This window comes from Dasypus novemcinctus, chromosome 21 (genome assembly GCF_030445035.2).
Source record: "Dasypus novemcinctus isolate mDasNov1 chromosome 21, mDasNov1.1.hap2, whole genome shotgun sequence".
NCBI lineage: Eukaryota > Metazoa > Chordata > Mammalia > Cingulata > Dasypodidae > Dasypus > Dasypus novemcinctus.
Genome location: NC_080693.1, coordinates 28,541,043 through 28,562,341, shown reverse-complemented (window position 1 = coordinate 28,562,341; position 21,299 = coordinate 28,541,043). Strand labels below are relative to the sequence as shown.

At 42.4% G+C, this 21,299-nt stretch overlaps 1 protein-coding gene across 1 annotated transcript in view; it reads right to left on the bottom strand.

The window, feature by feature from the left end:
* Positions 1 to 21,299, bottom strand: part of ZZEF1 (zinc finger ZZ-type and EF-hand domain containing 1) — a 156,737-nt gene that overhangs the window by 131,967 nt on the left and 3,471 nt on the right. Inside the window, exon 2 of the mRNA XM_004476985.4 lies at positions 964 to 1,108. Within this exon, the coding sequence (XP_004477042.2) occupies positions 964 to 1,108 (145 nt within the window). The remainder of the gene's footprint in view (positions 1 to 963; positions 1,109 to 21,299) is intronic.

The following is a 21,299-nucleotide window of genomic DNA, read 5'->3' as shown; positions in this document are numbered from 1 at the left end:
CTGGGCACCTCCCTCCTACATGGGAGTTCCTGGGTTCAGTTCCTGGTGCCTCCTAAAAAGATGAGCACACAACAGACACAGAGAGAAGACAGCAAGAGCAAACAATGGGGGAGAAGGGGCAGAAATAAATAAATAAAATAAATCTTTGGAAAAAAACAACTCGAACAAATGTACGTCACAATTACAAGGTGGCAAGAATATAGTGATGCATGGTAAAAATACAATTAATGTAACTTATGGACTACAATTAACAGTAATATTGTAATATTCTTGCATCAATGTCAAAGATGGTACTATAGCAACACTAAGGGTCAATAACAGGGGGGTATGGAATTATTTCTTTTGGACTAAAGAAAACATTCAAAGGTTTACTGGGGCAATGACTGTACAACTTTGTGATGAAAATGAGACCCACTGAGTGTATACTGGATAGAATGTGCAAGGCATGGGACTGTATAACACAGTGACCCATGTGGTGGAAGATAAACTGTGGTTAACAGTACAAATACGAAAATGTTCTTTCATCAACTATAACAAACATACAATACTAATACATAGTGTTAATAATAAGGTGTTCATGGAAATAATATACCAAGTATATACTATGGACCATATTTAGTGGTAATAGTCTGATCATGTTCTTTCATAACAATATATTCCACAACAAATAAGAGGTTGGTGAAGAGGTGATGTGTTGGAATTCTGCACATTATGCATGATGGTTTTGTAAGCTCACAACTTCTCTAATTAAAAAAACAAAGGTAGAAGTGCTCAATCATCACTATATTGGGGAACAAAAGAGGCAGGCTAAATGCTAATCCAGATCATGTACCTAATGGCTACTTTTGAGGAGTATGGTTTATTGCATGGTGTCCACATGTTTGCCCAATCACAACCCGCAGCACAGCAAAGTTCATTTTGATTCTAAGAAAGCATTCAGCTCTCAGATGATGAGAACCTTACCTGGAACAAGAGAACAGGCTTGAAGTTGTCTGATGATGTGGCTCAGCTCCCCCTGAAGATTAGCTCCACTGGAATTCTTAAGGGCCTCCAACATGTTCTCAGCATCAACTGTACCATCACCCTCAGCATCAAACTGTGCAAAGGCCTACGAGATAAGAGATACAAGGAACTCAGGTCTCTTCCTAATAGGACCAAGCCTGATCCAAACCTTGAATAATTTTATTTTTATAATTCTCAAGATCAGTAAAATATGCTGAAGGCAGCTGCTCCAGGGCCCCACTCCCAAATAATTTCAGAAGAAATCAGCCATCGCAAAAATTTTCAGCTGGTTGCAAAGCAGGCAAACTCACAAGCTTCTGCTTGGATTAAGATATTTGAGGACGAGAAGCAGACTTGGCCCAATGGATAGGGTGCCTGCCTACCACATGAGAGGTCCGCGGTTCAAACCCCGGGCCTCCTTGACCCGTGTGGAGCTGACCCATGTGCAGTGCTGATGCGCACAAGGAGTGCCATGCCACACAGGAGTGTCCCCTGCATAGGGGAGCCCCACACGCAAGTAGTGTGCACCGTAAGGAGAACCGCCCGGTGCGAAAGAAAGTGCGGTATGCCCAAGAATGGCGCCGCACACACAGAGAGCTGACACAACAAGATGACACAACAAAAAGAAACACAGATTTCTGGTGCCGCTGATGAGGACAGAAGCAGTCACAGAAGAAGACATAGCGAATGAACACAGAGAGCATACCACTGGGGGGGGGAGGCGGGGAGGAGAAATAAATAAATCAATCTTAAAAAAAAAAAGATATTTGAGGAGAGCTCAGTACAGTGAACGCACAGTAGCAAGGCAGAATGCTCCCCTTCTCCTTCTGCCTCTGCTCTAACCTACAATGTTACCTCCTTCAGTGTTCCCAGCCCCATTCTTTCTCAGGTCCTACAAGACTTTGCTCACTTAGCAACTGAACTCTATCCCCACATCTTCAATCCATCTCTCACCAATGGCTTTGTTCCCATTGCTGATATACTCAACTCACTGATTCCCCTTCCCATAAAATACTCCAAGATCTTTCTACCCTCCTTTCTAAATAATTTTCATTCTTCCTTAAAACTCCTGCCCCCTTTTCCTTATTTCCATGCCTTATGAAGTATGGCAATATCCCATTGAGATTTCATGATTGACAAGAACACCCCATTTCTATACAGACCTCTGAACAAGACAATGTTTAATAAGGACAAATGCAAATACCTGTATTTAGATCTAAAAATCATGGGCACAAAGGCAGGATGATGGACAGAGAGCTTAGAAGCAACATGCTAGAGAAAGATTGCAGTATTGTTTTTGTATCTGCTTACCCTGACAAGATTATCCAAAAAGTTAAAAAGGATCAAGGGCTACACTAACTTGAGGTATAATGTCCAGGGGAAAAGCTATTATCTTGTTCTACTCTGATCAGACCAAAGCAGGAAAAAAGTTTAGTTTTGAAGCTACACACCAAAAGGGAAAGAAACAGAAAAGATCAGAGGAGAGCGGCCATAGTGAGGAGAAGAGAAGAAAATTCTGCCCTGTGAGAAAGAGCTGAAGGACCATGGAATCTCAGTGCAGAGAAAAGAAGTGTGGTTCAAATATGTGAAGCATTGTCAAAGGAAGGAAGAAATAGCATTAAGGTCACTATATAGAAGTTTAGTGAAAAGGAATTAAGTTTACCATAAACATAGACTTGTCTGCTATCAGTGGGGTATAAAGATGGACTGAAGGCTCTGGGAAAGAATGTCCACCCCATCCCTCAAGGTTTCAGAACAACAGTTCAACAACCAGTCATCAAAGGTGTTCAAAGAGGTCCCAATGAACAAATGTATTTATCTCTGCTTCCTCCCCAGATCCTACAAGACAATATATAAATGGATTTTTTAAAAAGCCACAAGGACCAAGAGAATAGGAGATGATGCAACAGCAAACAAATTTTGGAAGCTGGGAAGCAGATAGATGAATAGCAGCCAAGTTAGTTGATTCAAAATGTTGAACCCAGGAAGCGATGTGGCTCAAATGATAGGGCTTCAAGCCTACAATATGAAAAAGAAGAGAAAGCGTGCCTGAGTGGCAAGCCAGTGCCTGCATGGTGAGCTGAGTGCCCCTGCAAGTGTCTGCATGGAGAGCCAGTGCCCACGTGGCAAGCCAGGGCCTGCACAAGTGAGTCACACAGCAGATGGTGATGCAACAAAAGAGAGACGAATGGGAGTGTCAAGGTGAATTGCAGCAGAAACCAGGAACTGAGGTGGCACAATTGACAGGGAACCTCTCTCCACATCAGAGGTTCCCAGAATTGAATCCTGGTGAACCATGGAGGAGATGAAATGAGGAGATAAAAAGAGAAACAGATACAGAAGATCACAGAGCAAATGGACACAAACAGCAAAAACAGCAGGGCAGGGAAAGGGGAGGGGGAGGTGAAAAAAATCTTAAAAAAAAAAAAAAAGTTGACTCCTAAGCTGGCAGTGGGCAAAGCTGAGAAGCAAGGTGATTTACACTGCAGTCCACACCCCCAAAAGATTTAGGCATTGGTAGGAACAGGGACTGCTGAAAGTGGAGGTAAGGAATTGAAAGTTTATTTGAAAAAGCAGTTAGAACTGACTGGGTTAAATGCTGATCTTAAGGAATCATTGGGGTTTTTTTGAGGTGAATGGAGGGATACTGGAAGTATGTGTGTGCTTTCTGTTTTGTTTTTAAAAAAATTTTTTTAAAGATTGATTTATTTATTTTATTTCTCTCCCCTTCACCCCCCCACCCCCACCCCGGTTGCCTGTTCTGTGTCTATTTTGCTGCGTCGTCTTTGTCCGCTTTTGTTGTTGTCAGTGGCATGGGAATCTGTTTCTTTTTTTGTTGTTGTTGCGTCATCTTGTGATGTCACTCTCCGTGTGTGTGGCACCATTCTTGGGCAGGCTGCACTTTCTTTTGCGCTGGGCGGCTCTCCTTACGGGGTGCACTCCTTGCGTGTGGGGCTCCCCTACGCAGGGGACACCCCTGCGTGGCACGGCATTCCTTGCACGCATCAGCACTGTGCGTGGGCCAGCTCACCACAAGAGTTAGGAGGCCCTGGGTACAGAACCCTGGACCCTCTATATAGTAGGCAGACACTCTATCAGTTGAGCCACAACCACTTCCTGTGTGTATGTTTTTAAAGTTCTTATAGTTTGGGAAGCAGATATGGCTCAAGCGATTGGGCTCCCATCTACCATATAGGAGATCTAGGTTTCAATTCCCAGGGCCTCCTGTTGAAGGCAGGCTGGCCCACATGGCAAGCTGACCCAAGCGGAGAGCTGGCACAGCAAGATGACACAAGAAAAAGAGACACAAAGGAGAGACAATAAGAGACCCAGCAGGGAAGCAGACTTGGTCCAGTGGATAGATAGGGTGTCCGTCTACCACATGGGAGGTCCACAGTTCAAACCCTGGGCCTCCTTGACCCGTGTGGAGATGGCCCATGCACAGTGCTGATGCACGCAAGGAGTGCTGTGCCATGCAGGGGTGTCCCCTGCGTAGGGGAGCCCCATGCACAAGGAATGCACCCTGTAAGGAGAGCCGCCCTGTGTGAAAAAAGCACAGCCTGCCCAGCAATGGCACTGCATACACAGAGAGCTGACACAGCAGGATGGCACGGCAAAGGGAAACAGATTCCTGTGCTGCTGACAACAACAGAAGTGGACAAAAAGAAGAACGCGCAGTGAATGGACATGGAGAGCAGATAATTGGGCGGGGAAGGGAGAGAAATAAATAAAAAATAAATTAAAAAAAAAAAAGAGAGAGACCCAGCAGACCAGGGAGCTGAGGTGGCGCAAGAGATTAAGTGCCTCTCTCCCACTCCAGAAGGTCCCAGGATCGGTTCCCAGGGTCACCTAAGAAGAAGACAAGCAGACATAGAAGAACACACAGGAAATGGACAGTGAAAGCAGACAGTGAATGCAAAAACAACCGGGGGGGGGGGGGGGGGCGGGGAGGGTAAAGAAAGAAAAATAAAACCTTTAATTTGAAAAAATAATTCTGGGAAGTGGACTTGGCCCAGTGCTTAGGGCGTCCGTCTACCACATGGGAGGTCCGCGGTCCAAACCCCGGGACTCCTTGACCCGTGTGGAGCTGGCCCATGCGCAGTGCTGATGTGCGCAAGGAGTGCCCTGCCACGCAGGGGTGTCCCCCGTGTAGGGGAGCCCCACACGCAAGGAGTGCACCCCGTAAGGAGAGCCACCCAGCACAAAAGAAAGTGCAGCCTGCCCAAGAATGGTGCCGCACACACAGAGAGCTGACACAAGACGACGCAACAAAAAGAAACAAAGAGTCCCGTGCCACTGACAACAACAGAAGCGGACAAAGAAGACGCAGCAAATAGACACAGAGAACAGACAACCAGGGCAGGGGGGTGGAGGGGAAGGGGAGAGAAATAAATAAATAGTAAAATCTTAAAAAAAAAAAAATTCTTATATCTTAGAGATACATAATGAAATATTTATGGATGAAATTGTATGATATCAAGGATTCAAAATAATATGGGTGAACTGCCATATGATCCATCAGTTCCTTTACTAGGAATTTATACAGAAGAAATGAAAAACTATGACATGAACATAGTTCATATCACACCAATGTTCTTAGTGATATTATTCACAATTGCCAAAACATGGAAATGACCTAAATTTCCATCAACCAATGACTGGATAAATAAAATGTATATGCATACAAAGGAATACGATGCTGCAGAACGAAAAAACGAAATTGGGACACATATGATAACATGGATGAATCTTGGAGACAATATGCTAAGTTAGGACCAGCAGAATATCTCAATCTACATATAATACCATGAGTTAAAAATGCTTTTTGACCTGAATAAAAGGGGGAAATGGAAAGGGCAATTGAGTTTATATGGCTGAGTCTCCAAAAAGAGCTGGGAGGTTATCAGAGGGGTTGCCCTTATGCACACCTGAGCAGAGTCCCAGAGGCAGATAAAGTAGATACTACTCCAGGTATTGGTTCTTCTGAGGGCTAGAGACCCACAGGTTCTATGGTCATGGCAGATGGAGTTCAGTGCCATGTCAGTTGGTCCTACTTTGGAGTTTGTGTTTCTGTGTGATGGAGCTGGACTTAGATGTGATCTTTGTCCACAAGTCTCTCCTGTTACTTTTACTGGAACTGTAGTTGGTGCTGGGGTTTACTGTATACCCAGGGGACCTGAATCTCTGGACTGACCATGTGATAGCCAGGCCCTGAGTCTCAACAGACTTGCAACTCCTACACTCTGGAGTGTTTATTGGACTTACCCCACTCATCTAACATGGAGGTGAAGAAGGTCAACCACCATACCAGGCAGCCAAGAGTGCCTACAACTGAAAGCAGGAGGATTGCATCCTGCATCCATGTGGAATCTAAAATACAGATGTGGAGTGGACAGAACCATTCCAAGATCCACAGGATGGAGGAATAGAGTATGGATTAGAGTGGACTTACTGATATTCTATTCATGAACTATTGTGATTAGTAATCAAAGAAAATGTGGCATTGGTGTGGAGAAAGTGTCCATGGTGGCTGCTGGGGGTAGGGAGTGGGAGGAAGAGATGTGATGTGGGGGCATTCTCGGGACTTGGAGTTGTCCTGGGTGGTGCTGCAGGGACAGTTACCAGACATTGTATGTCCTCCCATGGCCCACTGGGTGGACTGTGGGAGAGTGTGGGCTATGGTGTGGACCGTTGACCACGAGGTGCAGCGGTGCTCAGAGATGTATTCACCAAATGCAATGAATGTCTCATGATGATTGAGGAGGTTGTTGTTATGGGGGGAGGAGTGAGGTGAAGGGGGTGGGAGGTATATGGGGACCTCATATTTTTTTAAGGTAACATTAAAAAAATTTTAAAAAAAGGTAAAAAAAAATACATATGCTAAGTTAAATAGTCAGACACAAAAGGATAAATATTGCATGGTCTCACTAATATGAACTAAATATGAAGAATAAACACATGGAGTTAAAACCTAGAGTATACATTATTAGGAGATAAGAGGAGGGCTTTGAAGCAGTATTGATGCTTAAGATATGTAGAAGTTTCATTAACTTGACTGCAAATTTGTGAAAATGGATAGGGTTGATGGTAACATACATGAGTAGCAGCTGACTTATAAATGGGATTGTGGCTAAAAAGGGTCATCTAGGGATGTACTGTCAACTAAAAGAAGTAGACACACAGAAGCAGATACACAGAAAGAGAGAGTGCTCCGTAGACATGGCCTGGGAAGAGAGATGAGTCTGATAGTCTACAGCTGACCTTGTGAAGAGACTAGAGCAGCTGAGCCCAGAACGAAATGAACCCCAGGGAGAGAGACAAGCCTTATGCCAGCCTACAGCTGAGATAGGAAGAAGCCGGGACCATGGAACCTTAAGAAGAAGGCAGGCTGAATCCTTGCAGACAATGCCCGCCATCTTGTGTCAACATGTGGCAATGGACTTTGGGTGAGAAAGTATCTCTTATGGTACCTTGAGTCAGACTCTTTAGGGTCTGGTAACTTTAAGCTTCTATCTCAAATAAATACCCTTTATAAAAGCTAACAGAGTTCTGGACTTTGCATCAGCACCCCTTTTTGCTGACTAATACAGACTTGAATTTTGAGATTAAAGGGGCTGACTACCCTGCACGATGGATGAAAGCACATGATAGTGAAGTTTCATAACACTGAGGAGAAAGAGTTCCTACTTCCAGGGAGAACAGTTTCCATGTAAAAGTCCAAGAATCAGAATGGAAGCCACAAGCAATAGAAATAGTGCCTTCAACATTCTAGGGGAAATTTTCTAACCCAGAAATCTAAACTCAGCCAAAACATCATCAGCTTTACAATAAAGACATTCTCACACATGCAAGGGCCTTAAAAAAAAAAAAAAGTACTATTCAGTGTCTCCTGTTTCAGACAGTTGTCCACCAAAATAAAGGAATCTATCAAGAAAGGAGAGGGAAGTGGACGTGGCTCAACTCAAAGAGCATCCCCCTACCATATAGGAGGTCTAGGGGTCGAACCCAGGGCCTCCTGGCCTGTGTGGTGAGCTGGCCAACATGCAGTGCTGCTGCACACAAGGAGTGCCACGCCATGCGGGAGTGTCCCCCGCATAGGGGAGCCCCAAGTGCTGGGAGTGCCCCAGAAGGAGAGCTGCCTCCACACAAAAAAAAGCGCAGCCCACCCAGGAATGGCGCCGCAGACACGGAGAGCTGACAAAGCAAGATGACACAACAAAAAGAGACACAGATTCCTGGTGCTGCCGAGAATGCAAGGAGACAGAGAAGAACACACAGCGAATGGACATGAGAGAGCAGACAATGGGTGGGGGGAGGGGGTGAGAAATAAATAAACAGATAGATAAATAGATAAATAAATAAATAAAAGAAAGGAGAAGCATGGATCCAACCAAGACAGAAAATGATCCTCAGGATGATGGACACCTATACAACAGATCTAGAGAACAGCGAGTCCAGATTGAAGCACATCAGAAGGATGTGGGAAATATTTATTTGAGAAGATGAAACTGAGGGAATACTCATGTGTTTGAACATATTGAAAATTTGTATCTATAGAATATTTAGAAAACTGGCAGAGAATTCAGAGTTAAATTAATGATAAAAGACATAAAAACTAAGTGAAATAAAAGTACCAATTCAATTGTTAACCAGAGAAAATAAAAGATGTACTAAGGGAAGCAGATTTGGCTCAACAGATAGAGAGTCCACCTACCACATGGGAGGTCCAAGGTTCAAACCCAGGGCCTTCTGACGCGTGTGATGAGCTGGCCCACACACAGTGCTGATGTGCGCAAGGAGTGCCCTGCCACACAGGGGTGTCTCCCACGTAGGGGAGCCCCACACGCAAGGAGTAAGCCCCATAAGGAGAGCCGCCCAGTGTGAAAAAAGTGCAGCCTGCCCAAGAGTGGCGCTGCACACACGGAGAGCTGACGCAGCAATATGATGCAACAAAAAGAAACACAGATTCCTGGTGCTGGTGACAAAGACTATAAGTGGATACAGAAGAACACACAGCAAATGGACAGAGAGAGCAGACAACTGCGGGGGGGAGGGCGGGAAGGGGAGAGAATTTTTTAAAAAAAGATGTACTAAAAAAGAGGAAAAGTAATCATAGGATACTGTATGGCTCAGGTATGTAAAAAATGTATATAATCATAATAACGTAAATATCCAAGAGTGATGTAAAAAAACTGGCATAATTATACTGGGAGGACAGGAGGTGTGAAAGGATGAATAAGGAAGGGAAGGTGAAGACAAGTGAAGTCTCATCTATGCTAGGAGGAATTAAATGGATGAAGGCAAAAACTGAAAAATCACAAAGAAGTAATATAAACATGTTATTTGGTGATTCAGAGCTAAAGACCAAAAGTTGAAGGAGTTCTTAGGAAGTCTTGGGGATTGAATCATGCTCCCCACAAAAGCCAAGTTCAAGTCTTAACCCTTGGTCCTGTGAGTGAACCCATTTGTAAACAGGACCTTTGAAGATGTTACTTAAGGCGTGCCCAACGTGCATGAGGGTGGGCCTTAATCCAACATAGCTAAAGTCCTTTAAAGTAAAGGAAATTGGATACAGAAGTAGGAACCAGAGTAGACAGGAAGACAGAACACCATGCATGAAGGATTGTCAGAAAGCCAACACCAGAACATTACAGGTTTTGGAGAAAGGACGGCCTTGCTGGCTTTGTGAACACCTTGATTTTGGACTTCTAGCCTCCAAAAATGTGAGCCAATAAATTCCTGCTGTTTAAGCCAACGATTGTGTGTTATTTGTCATAGCAGCCCCGGCAAACTGAAACATGGAGCAAGGCATTAAGGGAGGAGGGCAGAGAACCACTGTTTTTTGTAAAAGGCTCATACTGGGGAGCAGATGTGGTTCAAGCAGTTGAGTGCCTCCTTCCAACATGGGAGGCCCCATGTTCAGTCCTCTGTACCTCTTTAAAAACAAAAACAAAAAACAAGCACACAAATGATTAAAAACAAAAACAAAATAACCCTCGGGAGCCAAAGCTCAGCGGTTGAGAACTGGTTTCCCACATATGATGTGGGAGACTAGGGTTCAATCCCTAGTCTCAGTACCTGAAAAAAAAACAAAACAAAACAAAAAAAAAACACCTCATATTATACCATGCTATGTTATATATGACAGATAAAAATAAAAACTAAATTTTAAAAAGATAAACCAAGTACTGGATGGAATGAATGAGTGCTTTTAAACTTTTTAAAGCAGCTTTTTCCCTCTAAATAAAGTTTTATAAACATTGCATATGTTTTGAAAGGGCATTTCGGAGACAACTCTATAAATCTGAAAATGGGCAGGATATCAGATTAAAAAGAAATTATTGATACAAAAAGTGAAAAAAATTAGGTTACAAAAGAATATGAGAAAATGATCTCATATTAATTTAATTTAAAAAGCATCTCTGCATTTCCCATATTGGTATTTACATATATATATATAAATACATGTATGCATACATATGCATGCATATGCATAAAAAACACATGAAAGAGTAAATATTGAGATGTCAGAAGTAGTAAGACAATGTTTTATATTTTCTTATGTTTTTTTTGCTTATCTGTATTTTTAAAATTTTTTTATTAAAGTTAATAGATCACAAGGAACGTTACATTAAAAAACATAAGAAAAAAAGAGGTTCCCATTTACCCACTCCCCACCCCCCCACCTCAACATTTTTGTAAACTGTATTTTTTTTTAGCTACATACATCACAAAAAAAATGTTACATTAAAAAATATAAGAGGTTCCCAGATACCTCCCAGCCCCCCACTCCACTCCTCCCACACCAACAACCTCCCCATCGTTGTGGCACATTCATTGCACTCGGTGAACACATTTTGGGGCACTGCTACATCACTACATAGATAATAGCTTATCCTATAGTTCACTCTCCTCCCCAGTACCTTCAGTGGGTTATGGCAGGATATATGCAGCATGTGACCCTGAAATATCATTTAGAACAACTCAAAATCCCAAAAATGCTCCCCCATCACATCTCTACTTCCCTCTCCCTGCCCTCAGCAAATACTGTGGCCACTTTCTCCACCTTGATGCTAAAATTTCTTCTATTCCTGGTCACAACAGTTTTATAGTAGAATATGAGTAAGTTCACTCTAGTCCATATTTTATTCCTTCATTCTGCGAACCCTGGTATGGTGATGCCCTCTCCACCCCTAAATCAAGAAGGGGCTTAGATTCCACACGGATGATGGATGCAATTCCTCTGCTTGCAGTTTTAAGCACTCTTGATTCCCTGGTGGGGTGGATGACCATCTTCATCTCCCTGTTAGCTGACCTGGGTAAGACCAACAAACCAGAGAGTAGGAGTCGCCACTCTGCTAAGGCTTGGGGTCCAGCTGGCACATGGGCAGCCCAGAGATTCAAGTCCCCTGAGTATGCACCATCCCTAGTGCCAACCACAGGTTCAGTAAAAGTGACAGAAGAGGCATGTGTAGAAAAGTCACGTCTGAGTCCAGCTCCATCACACTGAGGAGCACAAATTCCAAAGTAGGGTCCTCTGCCATGGCACAGAACTCCAAATCCATGTGCCATGATCATATACCCTGTGCGTCTCCGTAGCCTTCAGGAGAACCAGTACTTAGGGTTGTAATTACTCTGGCTTTTTCTGGGGCCTGCTGAGGTGTGCGTGAGCACAACCCCTCTGATGACCTCCCGACTCTTTTTGGAAGACTCTTAGCCATATAAACTCATTTGTCTTTGCCATTTCCCCTTTCATTCACGGTCAAAAAGGAGTTTTTAACACTTGATCCAACATGTAGGCTGAGCTATTCTGCTGGTCTGAGATGACCCTTTTATTCAAGGTCTCTTTCTAGTTGCTTCACCAGGAAGTGGTTGGTAGTAATCCCTTGGTGCCTGGGAGGCTCATTTTCGGGTGTCAAATCCTCACGCTGGGGGGAAGGTAATGCATTTACATGCTGAGTTTGGCTTAGAGAGTAGCCACAATTGAGCAACATGGAGGCTCTCAGGAGGTAACTCTTAGGCAGCCTGCAGCTCTAGGCCTAGTTCATATTTCAGGCACACAGGCTCCTAAGCACAGTCATCAGTATCACGGGCTCATTATTGGACGATCCTTCCTTGTTAATCTTTGCCATTGCCCTTGGGGGATTATTGTTGTTCCACTGGGGAATGTGACAGAGCTCCCCTGGGTAGGAACTCAGCACTCCCTCAGTTGACCTTTATAATTTTAACTACTATAAAGATACCCAACAAATATCATAACATATTTATGTCCCCTATATACATGCCCTGGAGAACTCCCCCCTCACCCATGTGCACCCCATCAATAACACCCCACACCAGAGTTCCTCCCCTGCCATAGTTGAACCTCCCTGTGGTCCAACACTTCTTCAAGAATGAATCCTAAGATATTGCCAAATTCAATTAATAGGAAATTGAAGTACAGTGATGGGTTTAAAGTTTGGAAATAGAATACACAGTAATTCAAAAATACTAAAATAAAGTAAAAATATATTGGTGTATTAATAAAATGAAAAATATTATAAAACTTTGTTTCTAACATTTTGCCTTTCGTCACTGTAATAGGTGTTGCCCTGTATGTACAGTGGCAAGGCACTTTCTTTCATTTCTTCCTCAGTGTCTACATCCTTTCTTTCTTTTCCTAACTTTTAATTTTGTCTTCAAAAAAGTTTTAGATCACAGTAATTCACATACACAAATAGGGGACTCCCAGATTTCCAACATGAAACCCTTTTCCCCTTTTCCCAATAATGATCTTTTTACATGTTCATGTTACATTTGCTGCAGCTGATGAACAGATTTTGAAACATAGCTATCAAACATGCTTCTATTTTGGTTTACATTACTGTTTATATTTTAGACTGCACAAATTTCTAGATTTTCAGTTTCCTTATGTTTTACATTATGGTTTACTTTTTTTTTTAAGATTTTTTTTTATTATTAATTTCTCTCCCCTTCCCCTCCCCCCGCCCAGTTGTCTGCTCTCTGTGTTCATTCGCTGTGTGTTCTTCTGGGACCGCTTCTATCCTTATCAGTGGCACCAGGAATCTGTGTTTCTTTTTGTTGCATCATCTTGTGTCAGCTCTCCGTGTGTGCGGCGCCATTCCTGGGCAGGCTGCACTTTCTTCTGCACTGGGCGGCTCTCCTTATGGGGCACACTCCTTGCGTGTGGGGTTCCACTACGGGGGGGACACCCCTGCGTGGCATGGCACTCCTTGTGCACATCAGCACTGCGCATGGGCCAGCTCCACACGTGTCAGGGAGGCCCGGGGTTTGAACCTTGGACCTCCCATGTGGTAGGCGGACACCCTATCCATTGGGCCAAGTCTGCTTCCCTGGTTTACATTTTAGTTTACAGACTTTTATACAGTTTAGTTGCAAATTAACATGTCCTATATCCATCATTGCATGACCTTGTGGAGCACTTCCATTGCCCCCCAGTCGCCCTGCTTCCATCTATGCTATACCTCTCTTCCCCTCCCCTCAGGGCACACCGTGATATCTGTATTTTTCAATCTTCTGCAATCTACGTATGTTGCTTTTGTAATAATAAAAGGGAATTTTTAATTATTAAGAAATTTTGAGCACAGCTTAATATAGAAAGAAGAGCTAGCGGGTGTGCAGGGAGGTGGTGCAGAACCTTGGTCTCTCAGCCATACAACAGTAGCACATAGTAGCTAACAAGTGCTTGCCACCTTTTCCACATCATGGCATTCAGACAAAATATTTGAACAAGGTCTAAGGGGATTAGCACATCTGTAATCCATTTTGTTGGGAACGGCATATGGGTTGCGAAGCTCTGAATTAATATTTGAGCACTCACTGTAATTCCAGGAACTATGCAAAGCATTTTACATATATAACATAATTTATTAACATTCCTTGTAATAGTGATAGTGTTTACTATTAATATCCTCATTTTATAGTTTCACAGAGAGGTCAGGTAACTTGCCCAAAGTCACACAGACAGTATTTGAAATCCAAGGCTTCAGAGTTAATGTTCTTCACCCGCACTCCATCTTCCTCTTTTTGACCAGATAACCCCTGGGGGTCCTTGCAGACTGGAGACCAAGTGCTTAAAACCTTTCTTAGTTTCACCACTTATCCCACTCTATAAAACTTGCCCTTAGTTTCTTTTGCCCATGTTAACTCAATATTAACGTTAAAAGTGTGGTTTGCTCTAAATTTCAAGACAGCCCTCAAGTTCTACTGCCACCAAAACTTTCAGCAAATCAAGTGCTGTATGGTTCACAACTTCCCACACAACTCCTGTTACTTATTGCTAATAGAAATTCCACATAAGCAAGGCTATAAAAAGTAACATTTTTGCTATTTTTAAAGACTATTGATCTGTCAATAGTTAATGAATATGATAAAAAGAATTTTCAACCAAAGACATGTTGACTGAGGGAAAAAAAATCAGAACAGCTTTGTTAACAGTTTCACCAAATAAATATGTACTTTTTATGCTCAGAAATTGTCCTTAAAGAAACATTCATGTTTTAAAAATCTAATACCACCTAGCCTGTTTCACAGGATTTCACAGAACAGAGGATTCAATATACTCATGCACTTATTCAACAATATCTGATAAGCAGCCATTAAACACCTGACCTTGTGCCTGGCTCTGTAGATACAAAGATGAGTACGGCATAGTCGTGGCCCTCTGAAAACTTTTCAGACTAGGAGATAGATAGATCTGTAAACTAAGAGCAGGAATCCGTGGTAGTTATAACTACAGAAGTAATAACATAACGCCACAATAGCTAGTGTTTAACTTAGCATTTACTATATACCAGGCAGAGTTTTAAGCACTTCATATAATTTAGCGCATATTTTCCATAACTACCCTAAAGACAGGCATTAATGTTATTCCCATTTTACTGATGAAAAGTAAAGTATTTTGTTCATGGTCACATGGTTAGTGTTGGTAAGTGATGACCTCGGGTTTGAATCCCAATCCATCTGATGGGGGAAACCACAATAAACCTATGCTTTTTTTTTTAAAGATTTATTTTTTATTTATTTTATCCCCCCCCCCCCAACCAGTTGTCTGTTCTCTGTGTCCATTCGCTGTGTGTTCTCCTGTGACAGCTTCTATCTTTACCAGCAGCACCAGGAATCTGTGTCTCTTTTTGTTGCGTCATCTTCTTGTGTCAGTTTTCCATGTGTGCGGCACCATTCTTGGGCAGGCTGCACTTTCTTTCACGCTGGGAAGCTCTCTTTACGGGGTGCACTCCTTGCGCATGGGGCTCCCCTACGCGGGGGACACCCCTACATGGGAGGACACTCCTTGCACGCATCAGCACTGCACATGGGCCAGCTCCACACAGGTTAGGAGGCCCAGGGTTTGAACCGCGAACCTCTTATGTGGTAGGCGGACGTCCTATCCATTGGGCCAAGTCCGCTTCCCAACCACTATGCTCTGAGTCTGGAGGCACTCCAGAGGATGGGAGTGGTAGGGCATTCAGGGGAAACAGCCCAGAAAAAATGATCCTTAAACTGAGCTTTAATGGATAACTAAGAATTTGCAAGCACACGAAGAGGGAGGCCTCCCTGGACAGAGGGGACAGTGGCTGAGCATAGATACAGAGTGCACGGCAGGCTGTGAGGAGAAGCACACACTTGGTATGGCTAGAAGGGAGGCAAGACAGGAGATGAAGAGGAGAGAGGTCAGACTGGAGCACCTGGCAGACCACACTGAGGAGCTCAGCTCTTATTAAGGATGCCATGAAGCAACCGGAGAATACTATGGGTGGAGGGGGCAGATCATCCCAGATCTACATAAACTCTCATATTGGAAGGGATCTACAAGTCTCAAAATGTGTGCCTGTGTGCTTCCTGCACCACCTCTCCAATGTCACTGTAAGCGGTTAGGCACCATCTGTTTTCACACATTAGTGATGGAAACTCACATCCTCTAGCCAATTCTGAGAGCAACAATTCTCTTCCCCATAAAGAACATAAACCTGACTTCCTGAAGTTACCACCTTGTGGGGCCATTCGGAACACATGTACTCCCTCTGCCCCCAAACAGCCCTCCAGATTATTAAAAAGTGCCAGGTCCTCTGAATTCCTCCAAACTCTCCATTCCTTCAACCAGTTCTCTACTTGGCATGGTTTTAGTCTCATTCCCATCCTGACTGTCTCCTTTGGGATCCCTCCAGTTTGCCAATAAATCTCAGAGCAGTGCTTTTCATGCTTTATTGACTGATGCACTATAAGAAATACATTTTACACTATCACTCAGTACACATACAAGTATATAAAAACTTCATGAAACAATGTAATACTTTCTCTCATTAGGTGCAGTGTATTCTGACATTTTCTATTCCATTTCATTTTTTATTTTTTATTTTTTTACATGAGGTTAAGACTTACCAAACAGATCTCCAACTCAGTAAAGGGACCATTTGATACTCAATGCTTTGGGATGTGGAGCCTAAGACTCAATTCAATACTCCAAGTCTAGTTTATAGTACAAAGTAAAGCACATTCACCTTTGTCTCTGTAGAAACAGAGCAATGTCCCTATTTCCATGGGACCCATCTCCATGCACATGGCAACGGAATCTCTTGTACTCTTTTCTCTCTCCTGATCTGGGCTCTTCCCATATGCCTCCACTATGTGTTCTGCCATCCACTCAATAATTATTCATGCAGCACCGTGTGAGAGATGAAAAGTACAGCAGAGTCAGACTACAAGAAGAAACCTGGATTCTAGTACAATGACAGAACTACCACTTACTCTCTGTGCAACCCTGGATGAGACTCTTGACCTCATCCTGACCAACTTTCCTTCCTCAGAGCTCACTGTGAGATTCCAAAGAATTCATGAATTAGACATGCCAGGACACTGCAGGGAATTATTACCAATTAATTGGAAAGTCACATTGATCCACCTGGCAGACAAGGGACAGAAAAGGAGGCTGCCTACACAATCCATTTGTCTTGGCCTAAGGGGCAGAGCTCAGAACCTCACCCATTCCTGTTTAACCTCTTTAACCACTAATGGGATCAAGGCCATGGAGCAGACAGGAGAGTGCGCCAATATCACCTGAACTGTGGGCTCAGAACAGCAGAATGCAATGCACCAGGTTTAAACATGAAGTCTGCCCACTAGTTCAACTTGGGAGAATCATACTCCATCAGAAGTGCTGGCTGGGCAGGTCAACTATCCATTTAAGGCCTCAGTTTACTCATCTATAAGACGGGTCCCACATTCTATGTAGAAATAAAGTATTTAAAGGACTGTCATTAGAAGACAGAGTAAGCAATCCTAGAGCAGAACTAGGAACAACAGGGAAAATACCACCAACAGCAACATATTTTTGAGCATTTAGTGTGTGCCAGGCACTGTTTTGGTGCCTTACATGAACTAACTCATTTACTCTTAATAACAACTACTATATAAGATAGATACTACTATTATCCTCTTTATACAGGTGAGGCAAATGAGACACAGAGTACTCAAGTAAGTTGCCCAAGATCACACAGCTTTAGAGTGGTGGAACTATGATTAGCCTGCAAAAAGGTTGCTTTCAGAGCCCACATTCCAAGCTCAATCTAAAGAAGAGCTGTGGAATGGAGAGATTCATAAAGCACTGATACTACTAACAAGCTAACTACACATCTGTCCAGGATATTGCAAAAGGGATCATTTACTGGAGGTGGGGGTTGTATGCAATGAATTAACCACAGTCCTAGCCAACTCTGCTAGGAGCCAAAGTAGTACCATTCTTGAAATTTGCCAAGCTCTCTCTCACCTCAGTACATTTGCACATGCTGTGCCTTTCAACTAGAGTATCTCTTTCCTCCTGTGCCACGTAAATTCTTTGGTAAAGCCTTTCCCAAACTCCATGCTACTGTTAGGTGCTTCTCTCTGGTCTATGAAAGTGAAGAGGGTTTAGGATGGAGGAAAGGGCTAATGGGAGCAGAAAAGAAGCAAAGAACAATGTTTCCACATATATGGGGAACAGTAAATGGAACAATCTGGCTAAAGAGTACTTGGCAGAAAGGGTGAAAAGGTATTAAGGACCTAAATGTTACTCAGATTTGACTCTGAAGGAGCAAGACAGTATTATGATAAGGTATTCTGGAAATCAGGGAAAGGCAAAACAGCTGTGACCTTTCTGCCATAACTCTTTTGGACCATAAATTTCTCCAAAGAAGCCATACCATCATCTCCCCCACAACAAAGCATGCAATCTCCCCCAAATCACCCAAGATCAAAAAAAGAGGAATCTTCTACACTGAGTCATCACCATCAACAGCAATCATTTACTGAGGGTCCTGTGTAAAACAGTAGTGCAGGCAGGTGGCTGGGGGACCTCACAGCTTAGCGGCAAAACAAGGCAGAACAGGTAAGAGGAGCCTCAGCAGTAGGTTTGGAAATGCCCTTATAGAGAAGCCATCTGAGTCAGACCACAAGGAAGGCTGGGATCTGACCATGTGACAGTACCAAGGTGGGGAATCCTGAAGAGCTGAGAGAAGTGCCCCAGTGGTTAGAGCACAGGACTTGAGCAGGATAGCAAAGGTAGATGAGGTCAGAAAAGGAGATGGGCTGGTCTATGGGCTTCAGTTCCTTCAGAGGAACATGAAGATGTATTTGATCCCAGAGGCAGTAGGGAGCCCCAACATGCTCCACACTGAAAGGAAGCAATACTTGTAGACTGGAACATATTTTTGGAACACATATACTCTGTCTTAAAAGGGTAGAGAATCACATTGGCATAATTCTATTAATATTTGTATGGTTCTTGGTTCAAAGCCATTTTAAATTAGTTGATTAATACTTTTGACATGAGATTACGAAGACAACCATTAGGGCTCTTTCCCAAACTTCCTCTAAATCCAACAGTGACTAAGAACCTTTTTAAGGGAAGTGGCTGTGGCTCAACCAGTTGGGCTCCTGTCTACCATATGGGAGGCCCTGGGTCCGCATCCCAGGGCATCCTTGTGAAGGCAAGCTGGCCTGCGCGCAGCGGAAAGCTGACACAGCAAGATGACGCAAAAAAGGGAGACAAGCAGACACAGAAAAAATGCACAGCAAATGGACACAGAGAACAGACAGCATAAATAAATAAATAAATAAATAAGAACCTTTTAAAATTCTCCCTTAAACTATATTTAACTGTTTCCTTTAACATCAAGAAAAAAAATATTATCATTAAAAGATTACACAGAATGAATATAAATATGAGGTTACCAAGTAAGATCTGTATTGCATTCACTCTGTTAAATCAAATTGATATACCATTGAGGAAAATAAATACCTGGCTCTAAGCCAGGACTGTGCTAAAATAACAAATAGAGAAGAAAAAACATGAACTTCTCTCAAGCCTACGAAGCAATGAATTTCACAAAGTTAGCAAATTAATTAATGAAGACCTACTCATATTAAATTCTCACCTTGACACCATCAGCTATCATCCTGTGTTCAGCACTTTTTTCTGCCCTAGAGTCTACATGATTTTCTAGAAGCATACTGTATCAAGAGCACTGATATCTAATCTTTAATCTCTTATAATCCTATTCCTCTACATGGAGGGGTCAGTTAAATATTGCTCCCTAAGTAAACCAGTCTTTCCTCCCTGGACCACGCCTTTTAGGAAAGAAGGTGTAACTGCTCAATAAAATGATAACCTTGCAGACTCTGGTCCATCGTACAACTCTCAGAACTACTTCACCACCACCTCAAGCAACTAAGGTCACAGGAATGCAAAGGAAAGACAGCTTTGTGGACATGGATGGCCACACAGATTAACAGACCAAAGAATGAATAGATAACACTTGGAAACTCTTAGAATTATGACAGCAAATAACGTATAACTATGAAAACCTGCTCTACTTAGCTAGCAATCATAAAAATAATTAAGGGAATTAACTCATCATTTTAGTTGCTACTATAAAGACTCTATTTCATAAAAACCCCTAACTGGTATAAAAATATCACAATACTGTAGATGTAGAATTAATACAAAGAAGCATATATTTACTCAGGTCTAAGGACAGACATATTTTTATAGCACAGAATCAAATGCACAGCTAATGCTTATTTTCTTTGGCTATTACTAATATAATTACCCCAACTTACAGACAAGGCAAACACAGTGAGATTATCACCTTGGCTAAGCCTTCACCTTGAATAAGAAATGCCCTCTTCAACTGATCAGGGAGTCACCAAATTTAAAACCAACTGAAGCCTCAACCCCCCTCACCCTCTCCAAATCTAATATAGGTAAATGGACTTCAAGAAAAATACATGTTTTTTTCCTTAAGTGGATTACCCATACAAGGCCTCCCTCTGCATGAAGGATAAAAATTTAAAAGTTAATTACATATTCTTGAAAATAAATACAAATCACAAAAAAACAGTTCCAGAAATGGAAAAAGGGCACAGGATGTGGGGTCAGTAGATGCACATTTGAGTTTCAGGGCCAAAACTTATTTTCTAATCTTACTTAGGTAAATCATTGAACCCTTCTGGAGTCCCATTACCTCGAGTTTGCTGGTCATTATCATACTACCTGCTCTACAACGTTGGCCTAAGTTAACGGACACCATGTATTTGAACATGATATAAAGAATAAGGTGAGAAAAGTATATTCATGTGAAAAACTTTCACGAACATCTTTTGTGAATTCTATTTATGGATATTTAATACTCTGGTACAGAGCTCTAGATTGTTTCAGGGATTTTTATAAAAATAAAATATCTCAAAACATTTTATAAATCACCAGTTTTTACTGCTGTGCTTATGACTTAATGTTTAGTTTTGCCACATACGTGATTACCATGATTTGATGTTTTTTAATAGGAAGGTCTAACCATTCACAACCTTTATTTTCCATATATTTCTTTAGTTCCAGTGGCTGAATGGCCTCTGGATTTAACTGTAATAACTACCACTAATGAGAGATTTAAGTTTTTACTGAGCGCAATCTTTTCATTCTCTGTCCCTGAAAAAAGACTACGCATCAGAATAACTGGAAACTATGTGGCTATTTTTCAATGAAACTCCAATGTACAAATTTATTTATTAAACACCCCAATTAATCAACATTGTCTTCTTTCCTAAGCTCCAGACACAAACACCCAACTGTCTACAAAATATCTCTACTTAGGTGTTTCACAGACACCGTAACTCAACATGGCCAAAACCAAACTCATCTTCCCTCTCCAGATCTGCCTTTCCCAAAACACTCTCTTTCTCTATAAATGGCATCATCATCATTCCAATCACTCAAGTCAGCAATGTGGAAGTCAGCCTTGATTTCT